General features: G+C 45.6%; 1 protein-coding gene across 2 annotated transcripts in view; it reads left to right on the forward strand.

Annotated features, from left to right (window-relative positions):
• GALNT7 (polypeptide N-acetylgalactosaminyltransferase 7) overlaps window positions 1-13,822 on the forward strand; it is an 800,303-nt gene that overhangs the window by 477,173 nt on the left and 309,308 nt on the right. For both annotated transcript variants that reach the window (XM_069631418.1, XM_069631417.1), the window contains exon 7: window positions 368-485. In XM_069631418.1, coding sequence (XP_069487519.1) covers window positions 368-485 — 118 coding nt within the window. The remainder of the gene's footprint in view (window positions 1-367; window positions 486-13,822) is intronic.

Raw genomic sequence — 13,822 nt, forward strand, 5'->3', positions numbered from 1 at the left:
ACCACCTTCATGCATACCCACCTCTGTGTCTTTACAATACAGTCTATCAGGGATGGAAATGAAACAGAAAGGCAGACTAGTGTACTCTTTCCCAGTAAAATTGTATCCGTCTACATATTGGATTTTGCTAATTTTCTTAACTTCGAACAAAGATGCTCAGTACAATTCTCTCATATATACAAATTTATTGTTGCAACGGGCCATATAAAGAAAAGCTTTATAATTGCAAAACTCACTGATGTCCTTTTTGTATGAATTGTCATTAACTTTTAATATAAGTAAATAAGCAGTAATTTATGTATGATTTTCTTTTAAGAAGTTGAAATGTTGCAATGAAGCCCATTTACTTTGGTTGCTATTTTCCTAGGTCGCCCGCTATGGCTGGTGGATTATTTGCCATTGAGCGAGAATTCTTCTTTGAACTGGGTTTATATGATCCAGGCCTACAAATCTGGGGTGGGGAAAACTTTGAAATTTCCTACAAGGTAACGTATGCCATTTATGCGCAAACAAACCTGTCATTGAATATCTAAACTGTTCCAAAAATCTATATGTACAATATGAAGTAGTCTCATATTGTTTGGTCATATATTGAGTACAGTGTTTCTTTATGCGTGGAAAGGGAAACTGATACTTCACGGACAGATACTGTTCATTACAACAGCACACACATTAAAGTGACCAAAGGGTGCTGTCACTGAGCCTTCATTTCCAGTCCTGCACCCTCATTTACAAAATCATTGGTATCAAGTGCTTGCATCCAATGGTTTTAAAGGACGTGAACCAAGGCTGCAGTTTCCAAAATGTATTAAGTTATTGTTTGGATTTCCAGGATAAAAAAATTCAAGTGTTCGTTACATGGAGTCATCCAGTAGACCTAGTACATCGTGTGTACAAAGTACTCTGGACTGCAGAAATATGCAGCAAACAGCTTGAGTCATAATGGGGGAGTATTCTTGCAATTTATATGCTGCTTTTTCAAATCATGGTCCTCTTTCTTGCCCTACCATTCTGGGCACTGTCACGTCTGATGGATTAAGAGATAATGCAAAGCCAAGGTTTCAAACTTTATTAATCAACAAAGTGCTAAGGGATTCAGTAGGACTGGCGAAATGTGGTGGCTAACTTAAACAAGACAATCTATCACGCCCTGAAGTCAGTCACTCTCCCTTATGCTCTGCCAACTAGGGGTCAAAGAGTGATTCACTCTTTTAGGTTCTAAAGTGTCCCAGCACTACTTCTTGCCTCTTTACTGGTCTTTTCATCAGATTGCAGTCTGGAAGCCTTCCGGGAGAAGCATGATGCACAAAAGAGCATTTAATGAAAGCCAATGAGCAAACGCATGTCGTGCTTCTCCCATGGTAGCTGGACATTGCGGTGGCAGGTCAGGCAGGGGGCAAGTAAGTACGCAGAGCAGGGTGTGAAGGGAATGGCGCAGTGGGTCCTGCAGTGCTAACGGGGGTTGTGAGAATACCTCCCCCCAAATGGTGGGGGGAATTGCAGAGAGCGGCTTTAATGAGCATCCCTCGCCAACATCTCTTTTGTGTAAGCAACACTGTGACCCACATCCCTTTCACCACACCTGACAGGATCGCTGCCTTTGGTGCTCAAAGTTGCACCTGGCCCCACCTGTATACTGTGATGGATCTTTGCCAGGACCTCCCCAGGAATCATCAGGCTTAGCCTTGTTGGTGCTGGTTGCAGTCCCTGCCACAGTTTCTCCCAGCATGTGGGTTTCAAACACTCTGACAAACCTTTGCCCTTTGTAATTTAATAATTTATTAGGGAGACATGGAAGAAGATGTGCATTGGCACATAATGTTTTGAAAAGGTAATGACAAGTATTAGTAATTGATTTAAATGCTCAGTAAGAGGACATGAACAGTTTGCACATGCTTAAAGAGTAGAATGGAAAGAGCAAGGGGAAGCAAGAAGACAGTTGAGGTGATAGACGGAGTAGTTAAGAAATGTAGGGAGGAGCGATTACTTATCTGAGGTACACACAGTAGGTTTTCAAATGCGGGTTACCTCATTCTAAAAATAAGGAACAGTGGTGTACATGAGTTCTGGAGAGCTGTTTGATGTAATGGGTATAGTGTAGTGTCTGTCAGCGAAAACTATATTTAAGTGATTTTTGGTCAGTGATTGTTAACAAGAGTCATTCTGTTTCATTGGTCCTTGAAAAAGGGGGGGGTGGGAGGTATGTGTGTGTGTGTGTGTGTGTGTTTATGTTTATGCATTGTGTTTCTGTTCTCTGTGAAGTCAATTAAGAGGGTTTTGTCTGGGACTTATAGACATCTAGTTTGTCCTATAGATCCTGTGACAAATCACAGGAATGTGCCCCTTCTCTCCAGGGGGTAGCCCCCTCGACCCTCCATGAGGAACTCCATGTGATTGCCTATATGGAAATCTCTAATACACCAAACCAGTATAGTTTTCATGAGTGAAATAAAGATAAAGTGAAAGTATGCCGTTACCAAAGGGAAGATGAAACTGTCCATTTAAATCAAAATCCCCAATGGACTGTGCCGAGTGCGATCAAAAGGGATGACACGCCAGAGAGACAGCGAGAGAGAGCGGAAGGCAAAGGCAGGCAGGGGGAAGCCCCCAGTGCGTAGAACACCTGAAGGAGACGCAGCTGACGTAAATGGCAGAGCCCGCAAAGTTCAGGACGGCTCTGAGCTGGAGCAGGGAAGGCTGGAAACCCAGCGTGTATGAGGAGCAATAAGCCAGGAAGGCTGGAATGGAGAACTCGGTAGTGGAGTGACCACACAGAAATAGAAATCGTGGCGGGCAGACTGCCGTCTCAATGACGCCAACGCCACCATAGGGAGGAAGCAACTCCTGAATCGGTTACCTGTGATGGTATCGAGAAGCCGAGAAGGATACAGGAATGGGCACAAAGCAGACGTCGCGGAAAGCGAACCGAGAAGCAAACAGGAGGAAGAAGATGATTACCAGTACCTGAAGGAACCGGAGATGTTCCCCTACAACAAGGTAATAGGGGGAACAGGAATACCAGGAAGCCAAGAGACCTGTTATAGACTCCGAGTAAATCATCCCAGTATCAGTGACGAAAGAATGGAAAGCAAGATACTAACTTTAAACTGTGTTATTGTGATAAAGAGAAGCACAGAGATCCCAGAGAGTGAGAGGAGTAGAATTGAAGTACTTCTTCCTGGGGAAAGGAGGAAAAGCACCCCACATCCAAGAAACAAAGAGTGGAACATAACCGAGAGAGACACTTGTGTATTAAAGGCCAGAGGGGTCATTAGGGTAAACCTTATACACGAAGGAGCACCACAGGAAACAGTGTTACGTAATTGTTTGGACAGAAAAGGGTCCTAGAAAAATACATTATACAAGAACATTTAGACTCCTCGAAAAAAGAGATAAAGGAGACCTACTAGAGCAAGGAAAAACTCCATACAAGAGGAGAGTAAGACTTCCAATCCCATCAGGGAGTTGCAGGAGTAGATTGTATACTAACCAGAACTCTTAACAAAAGAGAGCACCCGTGCAAAAGCATCATCAACAGGAGAAGTGAGTAATTCTCCTGTCCTTAGTTGTTTATGATAGTGCTAGGGTCAGTTAGGTTAGTTTTGGACAGCTGTCTGATGCATTTGGACATTGGTTCACGACTGACGAGCACCTTAGTATTGTAAGTAGGGAACACCCCACACCTTCCTTGTCCTCACGACTAACTGATGTCAGCATCAGAAATGAATAGTGTTCAAAATAAAGTTCAGAGCGTCTTCCAGCTTTTGGCTTGTAATCAGTTTTCCCCTCCCCAGTTCAAAACCGTTAACAAAATATTGCGGTTCCCTTCCCCAAGAGTTCAAATCTTCCAGCTTTTAAAAACAATACAATTCCTTGGGGCACTTTTCAGCTCTTTTGATATAAGCACTGTTCACTGGTACACATAGGTAGTTCTGTTTCTTTATTTTTTTCTTTTTACTTTTGTTTATTGGCAGAAGTTACAGCATACACACATAGGCAAGCAATGCAAGGTGGTTCTGTTTCTTAACTTCCAAATCACATACAAGGTTCTTGAAAAACACAAGCTTCTTAATGGATACTTTCATTGGCTTTTCCATAAAGGGGTCTCTCAGTCTAGGCGCAGTTGTCGGACCACACGGTCCACCCATTACAGGTCACAAAACCGATTCCCCTTCTTCACTGCTTTCCAACAACAATTGGCCACTGCTTTCCTTTGACAGTCGAGCTTGGTCCTTTCATCATTGTCTCACTCTTCTTTACACTTTACAGTGGCTTGATTTGCCACCATGAACTTTTTTACACTTTTCTGTATTCTTCTGGCTCTTGCCAATACAGGTTTCCTCTTAACCTGCAGTTCCTTGAACTCTTTTAGCTTTGGTCAATACCTGGTTTTTCATCTCATACCCTTCTTGGTATTCTCCTGGGTTTGCCAATACTTGTGTCTCAGGCAATGCATTCTTTGGTATCTGCTACATGCACCACCTTTCTTTCACTCCACTCACAAGTGCTCATAACTTGTGTTTACTCTGTGTGGCATTCAAAAGTGCTTTTAATGACTTTCAGTTCGTTCGGTATTCAAAAGTTCTTGTTTCGCATTCAAAAGCACTCGCACTGACTTTCAATTCGTTCAGTATTCAAAGGTACTTGTTTCAACATTCAAAAGTACTTGCAATAACTTGCAGTTTGTTTTTCAAATTCCCAGAGCGCCCCGGTATGAGTATTTCCCTGTTTTACACTCACAGGTTGCACCTGGCAGCTCCACATTTCTCGTTCTGATTTCCGGCTTCCAGAAGCTTCGCCTTTGCTTTGTGGCAGCCACAGAGAGCACTGCTCGCTCTCCTTGTTTCACGCGGTGTTAGGCAAGAGTTGATGTAGTAACCCTGTGGGAGACTACACAACACTTGTCCTCTTGGTATTAGACTCTCCTTTTGGTATAGGCCTGTACTACACAAGTCGGTAGTGTGACTGAGCAGCCAGGCTTATCTCAAGAGGGGTAAATGTGAGCTGTGGCAATGGAATGTGGAAATACAGGTAACCAGGTAACACTAACACTCATGGTTTCAGTTATAAATAGTTATTTATTTAACATACGTTTTTAAATAAGCATTCTTGAAAAAGGGCAATATAGGTAACAATCAAATATACTTTGAAATACTTTTCCAGAATCAACACAAAGCTAGAAGATACTCTTTAGAGATGCTCATTGCACACTTCCTACACCCCGAGGTGACTTCAATAACTAAGACAGTAATGGCATTTATATCACTAGTACACTTTGTAGATTCGAGGTTTATAGAAAGAAAAGGTTAAATAGGTTCTCAGAGCATGTGAGCAATTCAATCATCAAATAAAGTCTAGAGAAAAACCTCCCAGCAATAATAGTTTAAAACCAAGTTATCTCCTCTGAGGGACAGTAAATATCAAAGTGGAGCCAGGACAGTCAAAGTCAATTGGAGCACAGTCTGTGGAGCTGAGGCACTTCTTAGATAATAAAGTCTTGCACAAAGTTTGAGAGTTTGCTGAAGAAAAATCACTGTAGGGTTGTAAAGATACAGTGGGGGGTGTCTGTACTTCCGCTCTCTATATGATAGAGGAGAGGCACAGCGGACCCAAGCCAAGATTCTCTATATGCTAGCAATGGACGAGCAATCAAGGCCTAGCTTCTCAGGAGGTGATGCGGGCTGGTTCTTAAGTACAGTGTAGTCCCCGAACCCCCACAAAGGAATGTCCACACACTGTATTACTGAAAACACAGTCTTTATATAATTAATATTCAAAGGTATGTACACGATCACAATAACGCACTTTGTGCTCGGAAATCAACAATGATAAATATATACAATTCTAAAGTGGTACCACCAATGTTATCCAATCTCATTCAAGTGAATCAACTGTACGGTTCAAAAGTCACACAGATTAATAACGAGGAAACCAGCAATAGAGATAGGAGGGAAAGCAAGGGGGTTGAAACAATAGGCAGAATACTGGCCCCTACCGATAGACACCGTTCTGTGTGGAGATCCCCCCACCTGGGCAACCTGTAAAATAAAGATATATAGCACAAGCCCATTCCATATATTGTTCACTAGTCTTATTTCCTCCTATTAAGGTTTTACCCCCCAATGTACCTGGTGGAGTAGAGTTCTTCGAAGATGCGTCGGAGGATCCTTCTTGAGTGACTCCCTTTAAAGCAGGAGCCACGGATCGTCGAGAGGCGTCGAAGAGGGTGAACTTGTCGTCGACAGCGGTGATGAGAAGTTCGAGGGTGCCGAGACCACAGCGTCGATCCAGGCGGTGCTAGTCAGCGACGTCCTGCGAGGATGATGTGTGCGGGGCACCTCAGCGATTGATTGTTCAGGACCGCAAAGAGTTTCAGAAGAACTATGGCCCAACAAGGGCATTGAGTCGTCAAAGTCTTTGTGGCCTTCAGGTGGCGGGAAACCCACCAGCGGATTCTCCCCAGTACGTTGGTCGTCCTCGACTTTCTCCGGCGGGACAAAGCGGTCGACGTTGCGGACAATGGAGTCCTTCGATTCAAATGTTCTTAGGCAAAGGAGCGGGCGGCTCCGGTCGTCGGCGGCACGGCGTCAAGTGGTCCCCACGGCTGGGCAACACAACTTCGACGAGCCTCCAGCGGTTACACAAACCTGCGAACCCTGGTCGACGGCAATAGACTTCGACAGCGGCGAAGTCCGGGTGCTTTGCTTCATTCTCCTCAGCGGTCCCGTCTCGGGTCGGCAGCCTTTCGAGGGTCTGACTTCCAGGGAGCTTCGGCGAAGGTTAGCGGTGCTCGATGGTCCCTCGGAGCACGGGAAGAGGGCACCTTACCAGGTCCTCTCTCAGATCAGTCTTCGACAAATTCGGCAGCTTTCAGATCAGGTCAAAGCAAATGCAACAGCAAGTCTTCTTCTTCCAGCTGGGCGTCGAGGATCAGCAGTTCCAGTTACTCTTCAAGCGTAGACACAGATTCTGAACAATTTCCAGTGGTGAGAGGTCCCCAGATATACTATCTTGTCTCTCATCCACACTGCTGGGTCACTCTCAGCAGTCAATCATACAGAAGGGCATTCATGCAGTCAGCCAGCCAATCAGGCACACAGTGCATTCAGGCCATCCTCCTCCCTCTCAGACACTCACAACAAGGAATGTGGATTAGGACAAGTACCCAGCCATTCAACACTACTGTCATGATCACAGGACCGTTCCATAGGACTTCCCCCGCAAAAGGTCTTGGGCTGCTGTGTATCATTCCTGGGCTATGAGTAGGGAGAACCCAGTGGCCAATTGTGATTCAGACTATCCCGCTTTACTCAACATGGCCGCCAGGCGGCCGTCCCTGAATCCTGCGGAGCATTCCAGTAGTACAGGCTTCGTGAGTATTTAAGCCCCTCCCCTCGGTGGAGCTGCACTTCGCGTCCTCTTGCTGTTAGCGGACGCTTACCTCAGCTCGTTTCTGCCAGGATTTTCTTGCCCTTAGTTTTCCCTTTTGTCATTGAAAATTCCTGTGCCTGTGTCACTCTCAGTTCACATTCGTCGTAGATTTCCTAGTTCCCACTTGAAATCCGTCAGTTCACAGTTTCCGAGTGTCCGGTGAGGAGGAGCGTTCTTCTGTCAGGAATTAACCGGAGAAGCTGTCCGTGTTGTTTCTTCTCACCGCAAGTAAAGTTTCTTGTGAAACAGTATTTGGGCATCTAGTTTTCTCGTTAGCCTGTTTGGTTAGTAAGCGAGATTTAGTCGCTCGTGTCACTAGGAATTTGCTGTGGTATAGCACTTTAATTGTTTATTCCGTAGTTGGGCAGTCTAATCATAGCAGCTTTATGTTTCACATGGTTTGTTCACACACATGTAGGAACATACAGTATACGTAGAGTCCCACCTTGTTGGTTCCCTGAGTCCCTCTGGTGTTATTGGAGGAAAATAATAGGCTTGGTGCATTGCCTGATAGAGGTGTATGGTTAACATTGTGTGTATGAGCAACGCACTCTCTAGTAAAAGTTTCAGTGACATTCCCTTCAGATTTTCTCCTCATGTTCTTGGCACCCAGCGTCTCTGTCATTGAACCTTTTTCAGCATACAACTTACCTCCTGAGGCATTAGTACTCCCGCAGCCCTTCCATTCAAGTTGGTTCCTTTCCCGCTCTCATTCAATCCCCTCTTCAGGACTTGTGCCCCTGCACAGATGCAGGACGGATAGCTCATCAAAACATAATAAGAGGTGAGCAGGGCGAACTCAGTGGGAAGGAGTGTTAGTTGGTGAGGAGACAATTCTCAGTTATCTTAGATTCCATTGTTGACTGGTTGTTCAATTCCACAGATTCTCAACTCATAGAACTCTAAACAGGGAAGTAGTGAGAGAACCACGCACCCCGAGAAGAGTAGTAGAGGTGTTCCCGCGGAGCCTAAGGTAAGCGTTACAACTACACACTGCATTCAGGCCAGTTTCGGGAAGCGCTGTCTCAGTCTTTGTCTCTCATACTAGAAACCAGACAGCCACAACAAGAAGTGCATATTGGTCACACACTCCATTCACCCAGCTCCCATCCACAGGGCGTACTCACAACATACAGTCACTGGGAAGGCTCCAGCCAGTCTGGACTGGACTTCACAACAACACCATATATGGAACTTCCATCCAACAGCCAGTCAGGGGGAAGGGACAGAGTCAGGGCTTCCCAGGACTTTGGGAAAACAAGGTAACAGGCAATAGAAAGCAAGAGGCCACAGGGGCCATCTTGTTTTCCATCAGGAATCAACTGATTCCAATGGCAGGGCCTGGGTATCCCAAAATGGAGGATACTCAGAGCACCTGTCAAATTCAGCATGGAGCTGCCACCAGCCCATACCCTGCTCTGCGGGCCACCCACAGGTGCCCAAAAACATACACTAGGGGCACAGGGTTGTACCCCCCACCCATGGGTGCCGTAAGGGTATCCCATGGGTCTGTTCACCAAACCAAAAGAGAGAGAGCTGCACCGCCAGGAGTCCCACATGAACTCCTGCGCGGAAAACATGACAGAACACACGATAAAAAGGCAGTAAAGGACAAGGATACGGAGGCCCTGTCCCTCCGATGCATTTCCAACATCACAAGGGTCGCAAGCTGTTACACTTGTGAAGGGTAGAGCTGAAATCAACTCTAGCAAAGTAGCTACTGCAGGTCTCAACTGAGAAGCGCAAAGCTAAAGACGCTGAGGTAAGTACCCCAAGTCGTAACAGTGCCTTTGGTTAGACGAAGAGTGGTCCAGCTGGCTTCTGTCTGGTTGAATCGATGCACATCCTGGGTTCAGTCGTGGGGACAAGAGGGAGGACGTCTGGAGAACTCCTGCGGCTGCAATTCCGAGGTCGGCGTCATCTACATAGCTCTTTTCAGGTCAGCCGCACTTTGCGGTTTCAGTGCTCTGTAAACGGCACCACCGCGGATCTTGGACACTGGTTGGCCTTCCTTTACTCCTTGAGTCCTGCACTCTGGTGAGGGGACTCAAGCTCTGGTCATCCTGCTTCTGGAGGGTCTTTAGGAGAGTCCTGGAGCTTCTGGCTGATTTCATACGTTGCACTCGACTACGGATTTCTCGACCCCTTAGCACTCGGTTCCTGCAGCAGCAAAGGAGTACAGCCAGTCAGGGAAGATAGTCCAGTGGAGTTCGTCTCAGGGTTAGTTGGTCCCACTAACCCAAGGGAAGAAGTCATCCCTTCCAAGCCTTCTCTTGTCGATCAGAAGAAGGAGTTTCAGCACATCAGCAGAGCTTCACCGGGCAACTGGAAGGTCCAGGAGGATGCAGCACAGCTCAGTTCATGGTTTCTTCGTCAGATGTTCTTCCCAATGGTCGACTATGCCTCTAGTCCCAAAACATTCACCTTTTAAGCAGGTTTCTCCCATTCATGCACAGTCTAGGCTGTCACTCAAACAGCAGGGTGGCTGTCCTCAACGGACAGCCAACCGGCCAATCAGAACTGGGTGCATTCAGGCATTCCTAAAGACAAAAGACAGGGGAGTTTCGGAAACCTCCCTCATTTCCTGCCCTTCCAGACTCTCTGGAGCCAGAGGCGGGTTTCAGTACTAAAGCCCGCTAAAGGCAAAACGAACAAAGGGCTCAAACCTGCCTTTGCGCGTAGAGTAAAACCCAAGAAAGACCTCACAAACAGAAAATGTCGAAAAAAGAAGACAGGGGCCATTTTGACCAAATTGTCACCCATGGGTGCTATACTGCAGCTGAGGATTCAGCCTGCGGTAGAAAAGCACAATGGTAGCAACATTAAATCACTGCCACCAGCCATTAAAAGTAGTGAGGGGAACATACATTTTTTTTACATGAGTAGGTAGGATAAGAGGCTACTAAGTAACCCCCCAGCACTATACATAAAATGGTGTGTGCTGGACCCACAAAGAGAAAAGGTAAGTAAAGTCAATTTCACATTACTATTCTTCGGAACAGTAGTTCACACAAGAAAAGATATTTAAACCTTATGAGAAATCTAAAAGATTTCTCTGTGACACTGCACTGAAGGTGCTGTGTGTCACCATACAAAAAGTAGATGCCTATGGAGTTTGTCAGACTCCAAAAACAAAGGAAACACATCATCCAGATCAGGTCAAAACACATGAGAGAGTGAGAAAAAGGGTTCCCTCTCTCCAGGGTTAAAATGAAAAAGTCCTAAAGTCCAGCAAAAGAGCTGGAGGTCTCTAAATTGGGAGGAATTAAGCACCAAAATGAAAATTCTCCCTAACACGCGGCGGCTGGGTTTCCTTGGCGTACCACAGCTTCTGCTGTGTGTACCTGACATGGAGGGTTGCCGGACTTCCAAACCCTGTCGCGGCCAGCCTCAGTGTCTCTCTCTCTCCTACTTGACACGGCTCCCGGCTCCTCTGTCTCCAGCTCCCGTCTCTCCAGCTTGTTCCTCTCTGTACTACATGTGGTGAGTTATTTTATGTGCTTTAGGTGTGTTAAGTGACAAAAAAAAGGTGTAGGTCATTTGGTCCAATTGCCTGACTGTTGCAAAACCCATTATGTGGACGTGCCTGGCTGTTCCACCTGTATTCCTCCATAGCCCTCTTCTTCATCTCAGTATCAGAGTGGTATTTGGGGATGTCTGAATTAATAAAGGAAGTATATATAACTCTGTGTTGTCTCCTCCTCATCTTGGTACCTGACTGATGTGTGTCTGTGTCCTCCTAGTTGGTCTCTTCCTCATCCCAGTATTGAGATGGTTTTTCTGGGGGAAATGTTGGCGGGAAGAAAAGGGAAAGGGTAAGAGCCTACAAGGCTTGAGGGATAGAGGGTTCATTATATAAAGGGAATGGGGGGATAATATGTCTCATCTAAGGAGGTCCTCCCCCCAATTTCCCTCCACCCAGGTGATCCTCCATTGCATATCCATCCACAGGGTCAGGATCCAAAAGCAAAGGCCTTTCCCTGGCCCCCGCAGAGGAAGATACAGAAGGAAAAGAAGAGGGAGAGATTAATTTGAACCTGCTTAGATTCACATGCTTTGCATAGGCTACCATCTAGTGCTTAGCTCGGAGTATTACATCATGTTTTTAGAATCGAAAACGCAGTGTTGAACAGGGGCATTCCTGACACACTATCCCTATCCCATGTGTACAGGAACCCGTGATCCATAACGTGTCGGTGTCCTCAGATTGTTTTTTTTTCTACCACCTGTTGGCCATGACTTTGAGAAACAAAGAAGACCTTGACATCACTCTGCACCACAATGCACGATTTACACGGTTTTCAGACGATTAATGCCTAATGAAGCTGATGAAGTCTTGATACCCTTCTTTCTTTAGCATACAGTATTGAGAGGGTGGGCCTTTACACACTTCCTTCGAGACCTAGAGAATGCCTCTCTTACCTTCCATTTTCTTATTCTTGGTTATGCTCAATTCCCAACCCCCTTTTAAATTCTGCCCAGGGTGTAACTCTAACTTTCCTTGGGAGGACACTCTCAAAGTGTGGAATAGTTGTCTTCAGCGGGATCATGCCAAGGACTGCTGCTGGGCATGTCAAACGTTTAAGCCCAAAACGATAAGGGACCACTAACGGAAGCACTGGGCTAATTACACCATTAAGGCAGAATTGGCGCAGGGCGAGGCCAGCCACCACCGGATAGGCTCACAATATGGAGGAATTGACAGACAGGTACGTACTCAACTCCATTTAACCACTTACAGGCAAGGCCTCAAAGCCAGCTCCGAAATCTCATCTTTATGACAAGTCGGGGAGAAGACACCTGGCGACCACAGGGCTGCACATAACACTAAATAGAAACATCACAACATGGAAAGTGGTCGCTCCAAGGGTGTCAAACAAACGGACGCAAGGCACAACTACCCCCGGCGCCAGCAAACACATTACACAGTCTACACACAAGTCTGCTCAGCCAAACAAAAGAACATCCAAAAAGACCACATCTAGCTAACAATAACCAAAAATAGCCTATAAAACCTAAAACCCATATCAGGTACAAACATCAAAGCAACACCTGCATTACCCTCAGCTATGCAGTGGAAGGGATTATTGGACTTTTAGTCCTTGTAGGTCTTGGGGGAAGGTGATGAGGAGGATGTCCATCATATCAAAATCATAGGTCTCAACTCAGACGCTTTGGGCGGGTGTCGCCGCATTGGAAATAGTTAAATCACACGCCAAGACTCCTACCTGCCCATATAATTCAATGGGCTCTCACCCGCCCCAAACCAAATAGTCTTTCACCTGCCCTGTGGCCCTATAAGATGTGGAGGTATTCAAGCTCAAAACCCTACGTGGAACCAAAACATCGAACCCCTAGACCAAATCTTCAGAGAAGGTGCCACAACCCCGAAAGGAAAGGTCTATGGAGGATTAGCAGTTTACCATGAATAGAATGGTTTCTTTCATGGAAGCCCAAAAGAGACACTGTGATGTACAGCAGACTCAACAGCTGGTTGTATAACAGCCCAGAATTCAGCACATGCCTGACACCTATTCTTACTCCCAAAATACAGTCTCAGTATGGGGGGATGATTTCGTTCCTGAGGAGTTTATCATGCCAACAACATATGAGGAGTGTCCTCTGGTTACCTCCTCCCCAATTTAAGGATTATTATCAATATAAATCCCTCATTAAGAAAGCAACTGAAAGGATTGTCATAAGGTCACTCGAGTCGGATGGAGACACCAATTTCATAAAGGATATTTTAGAAGAGAATAATGAATTTATCACTGTATTCCACTACTACAGTCAGTCAAAAAACATATTGCACCCTCTCTATTAAAACTAGTTACTACTAAACCGGTGAATTCACAAATAGAGAAGAAATATCACCCTGTACCATCAGATCTAGACTCACTAGTGGTTACTACTGCCTGGAAGAGGGCTAATGTTCCCCTATCAGTTAATGAATACCCTACCGAGAAAGGAGAGAAGAAGGATTTGCAGTTTTGGACGTCAAGCTGCAACTGTAGCAGCTTTCAATGCAGGTATAGCCAATGCCACTTCTCTTATGACACATTTCAACAGGTACCAATGGAACAGCATGTAAGCCCTGGGTACGGACTTCCCACCAGAGCTTTAGCCAGCTGTTTTTAAGATTCTACAAGCGTGCAAAAAGTCAATGTTTTCATTAAGAATGCTTTAAATATATAGCTGAAACATCAGTTAGCCTGATAGCAGGGGCAGTGTTAGGTAAGATTTGCAACTTTCCTTTCGGAACTCCATTCTTTTTGCTTTGTTTTTTATTGTTAGGGAGAATTCTCAGAAATGTGCTAATTCTTCTCTACCTTAGAGACCCCCAGCAACTTTGCTGGATTTTGAGGACTTGAATTTTTAACCTGTAGAGAGT

This window comes from Ambystoma mexicanum, chromosome 6q (genome assembly GCF_040938575.1).
Source record: "Ambystoma mexicanum isolate Mex_15411 chromosome 6q, UKY_AmexF1_1, whole genome shotgun sequence".
Lineage (NCBI taxonomy): Eukaryota > Metazoa > Chordata > Amphibia > Caudata > Ambystomatidae > Ambystoma > Ambystoma mexicanum.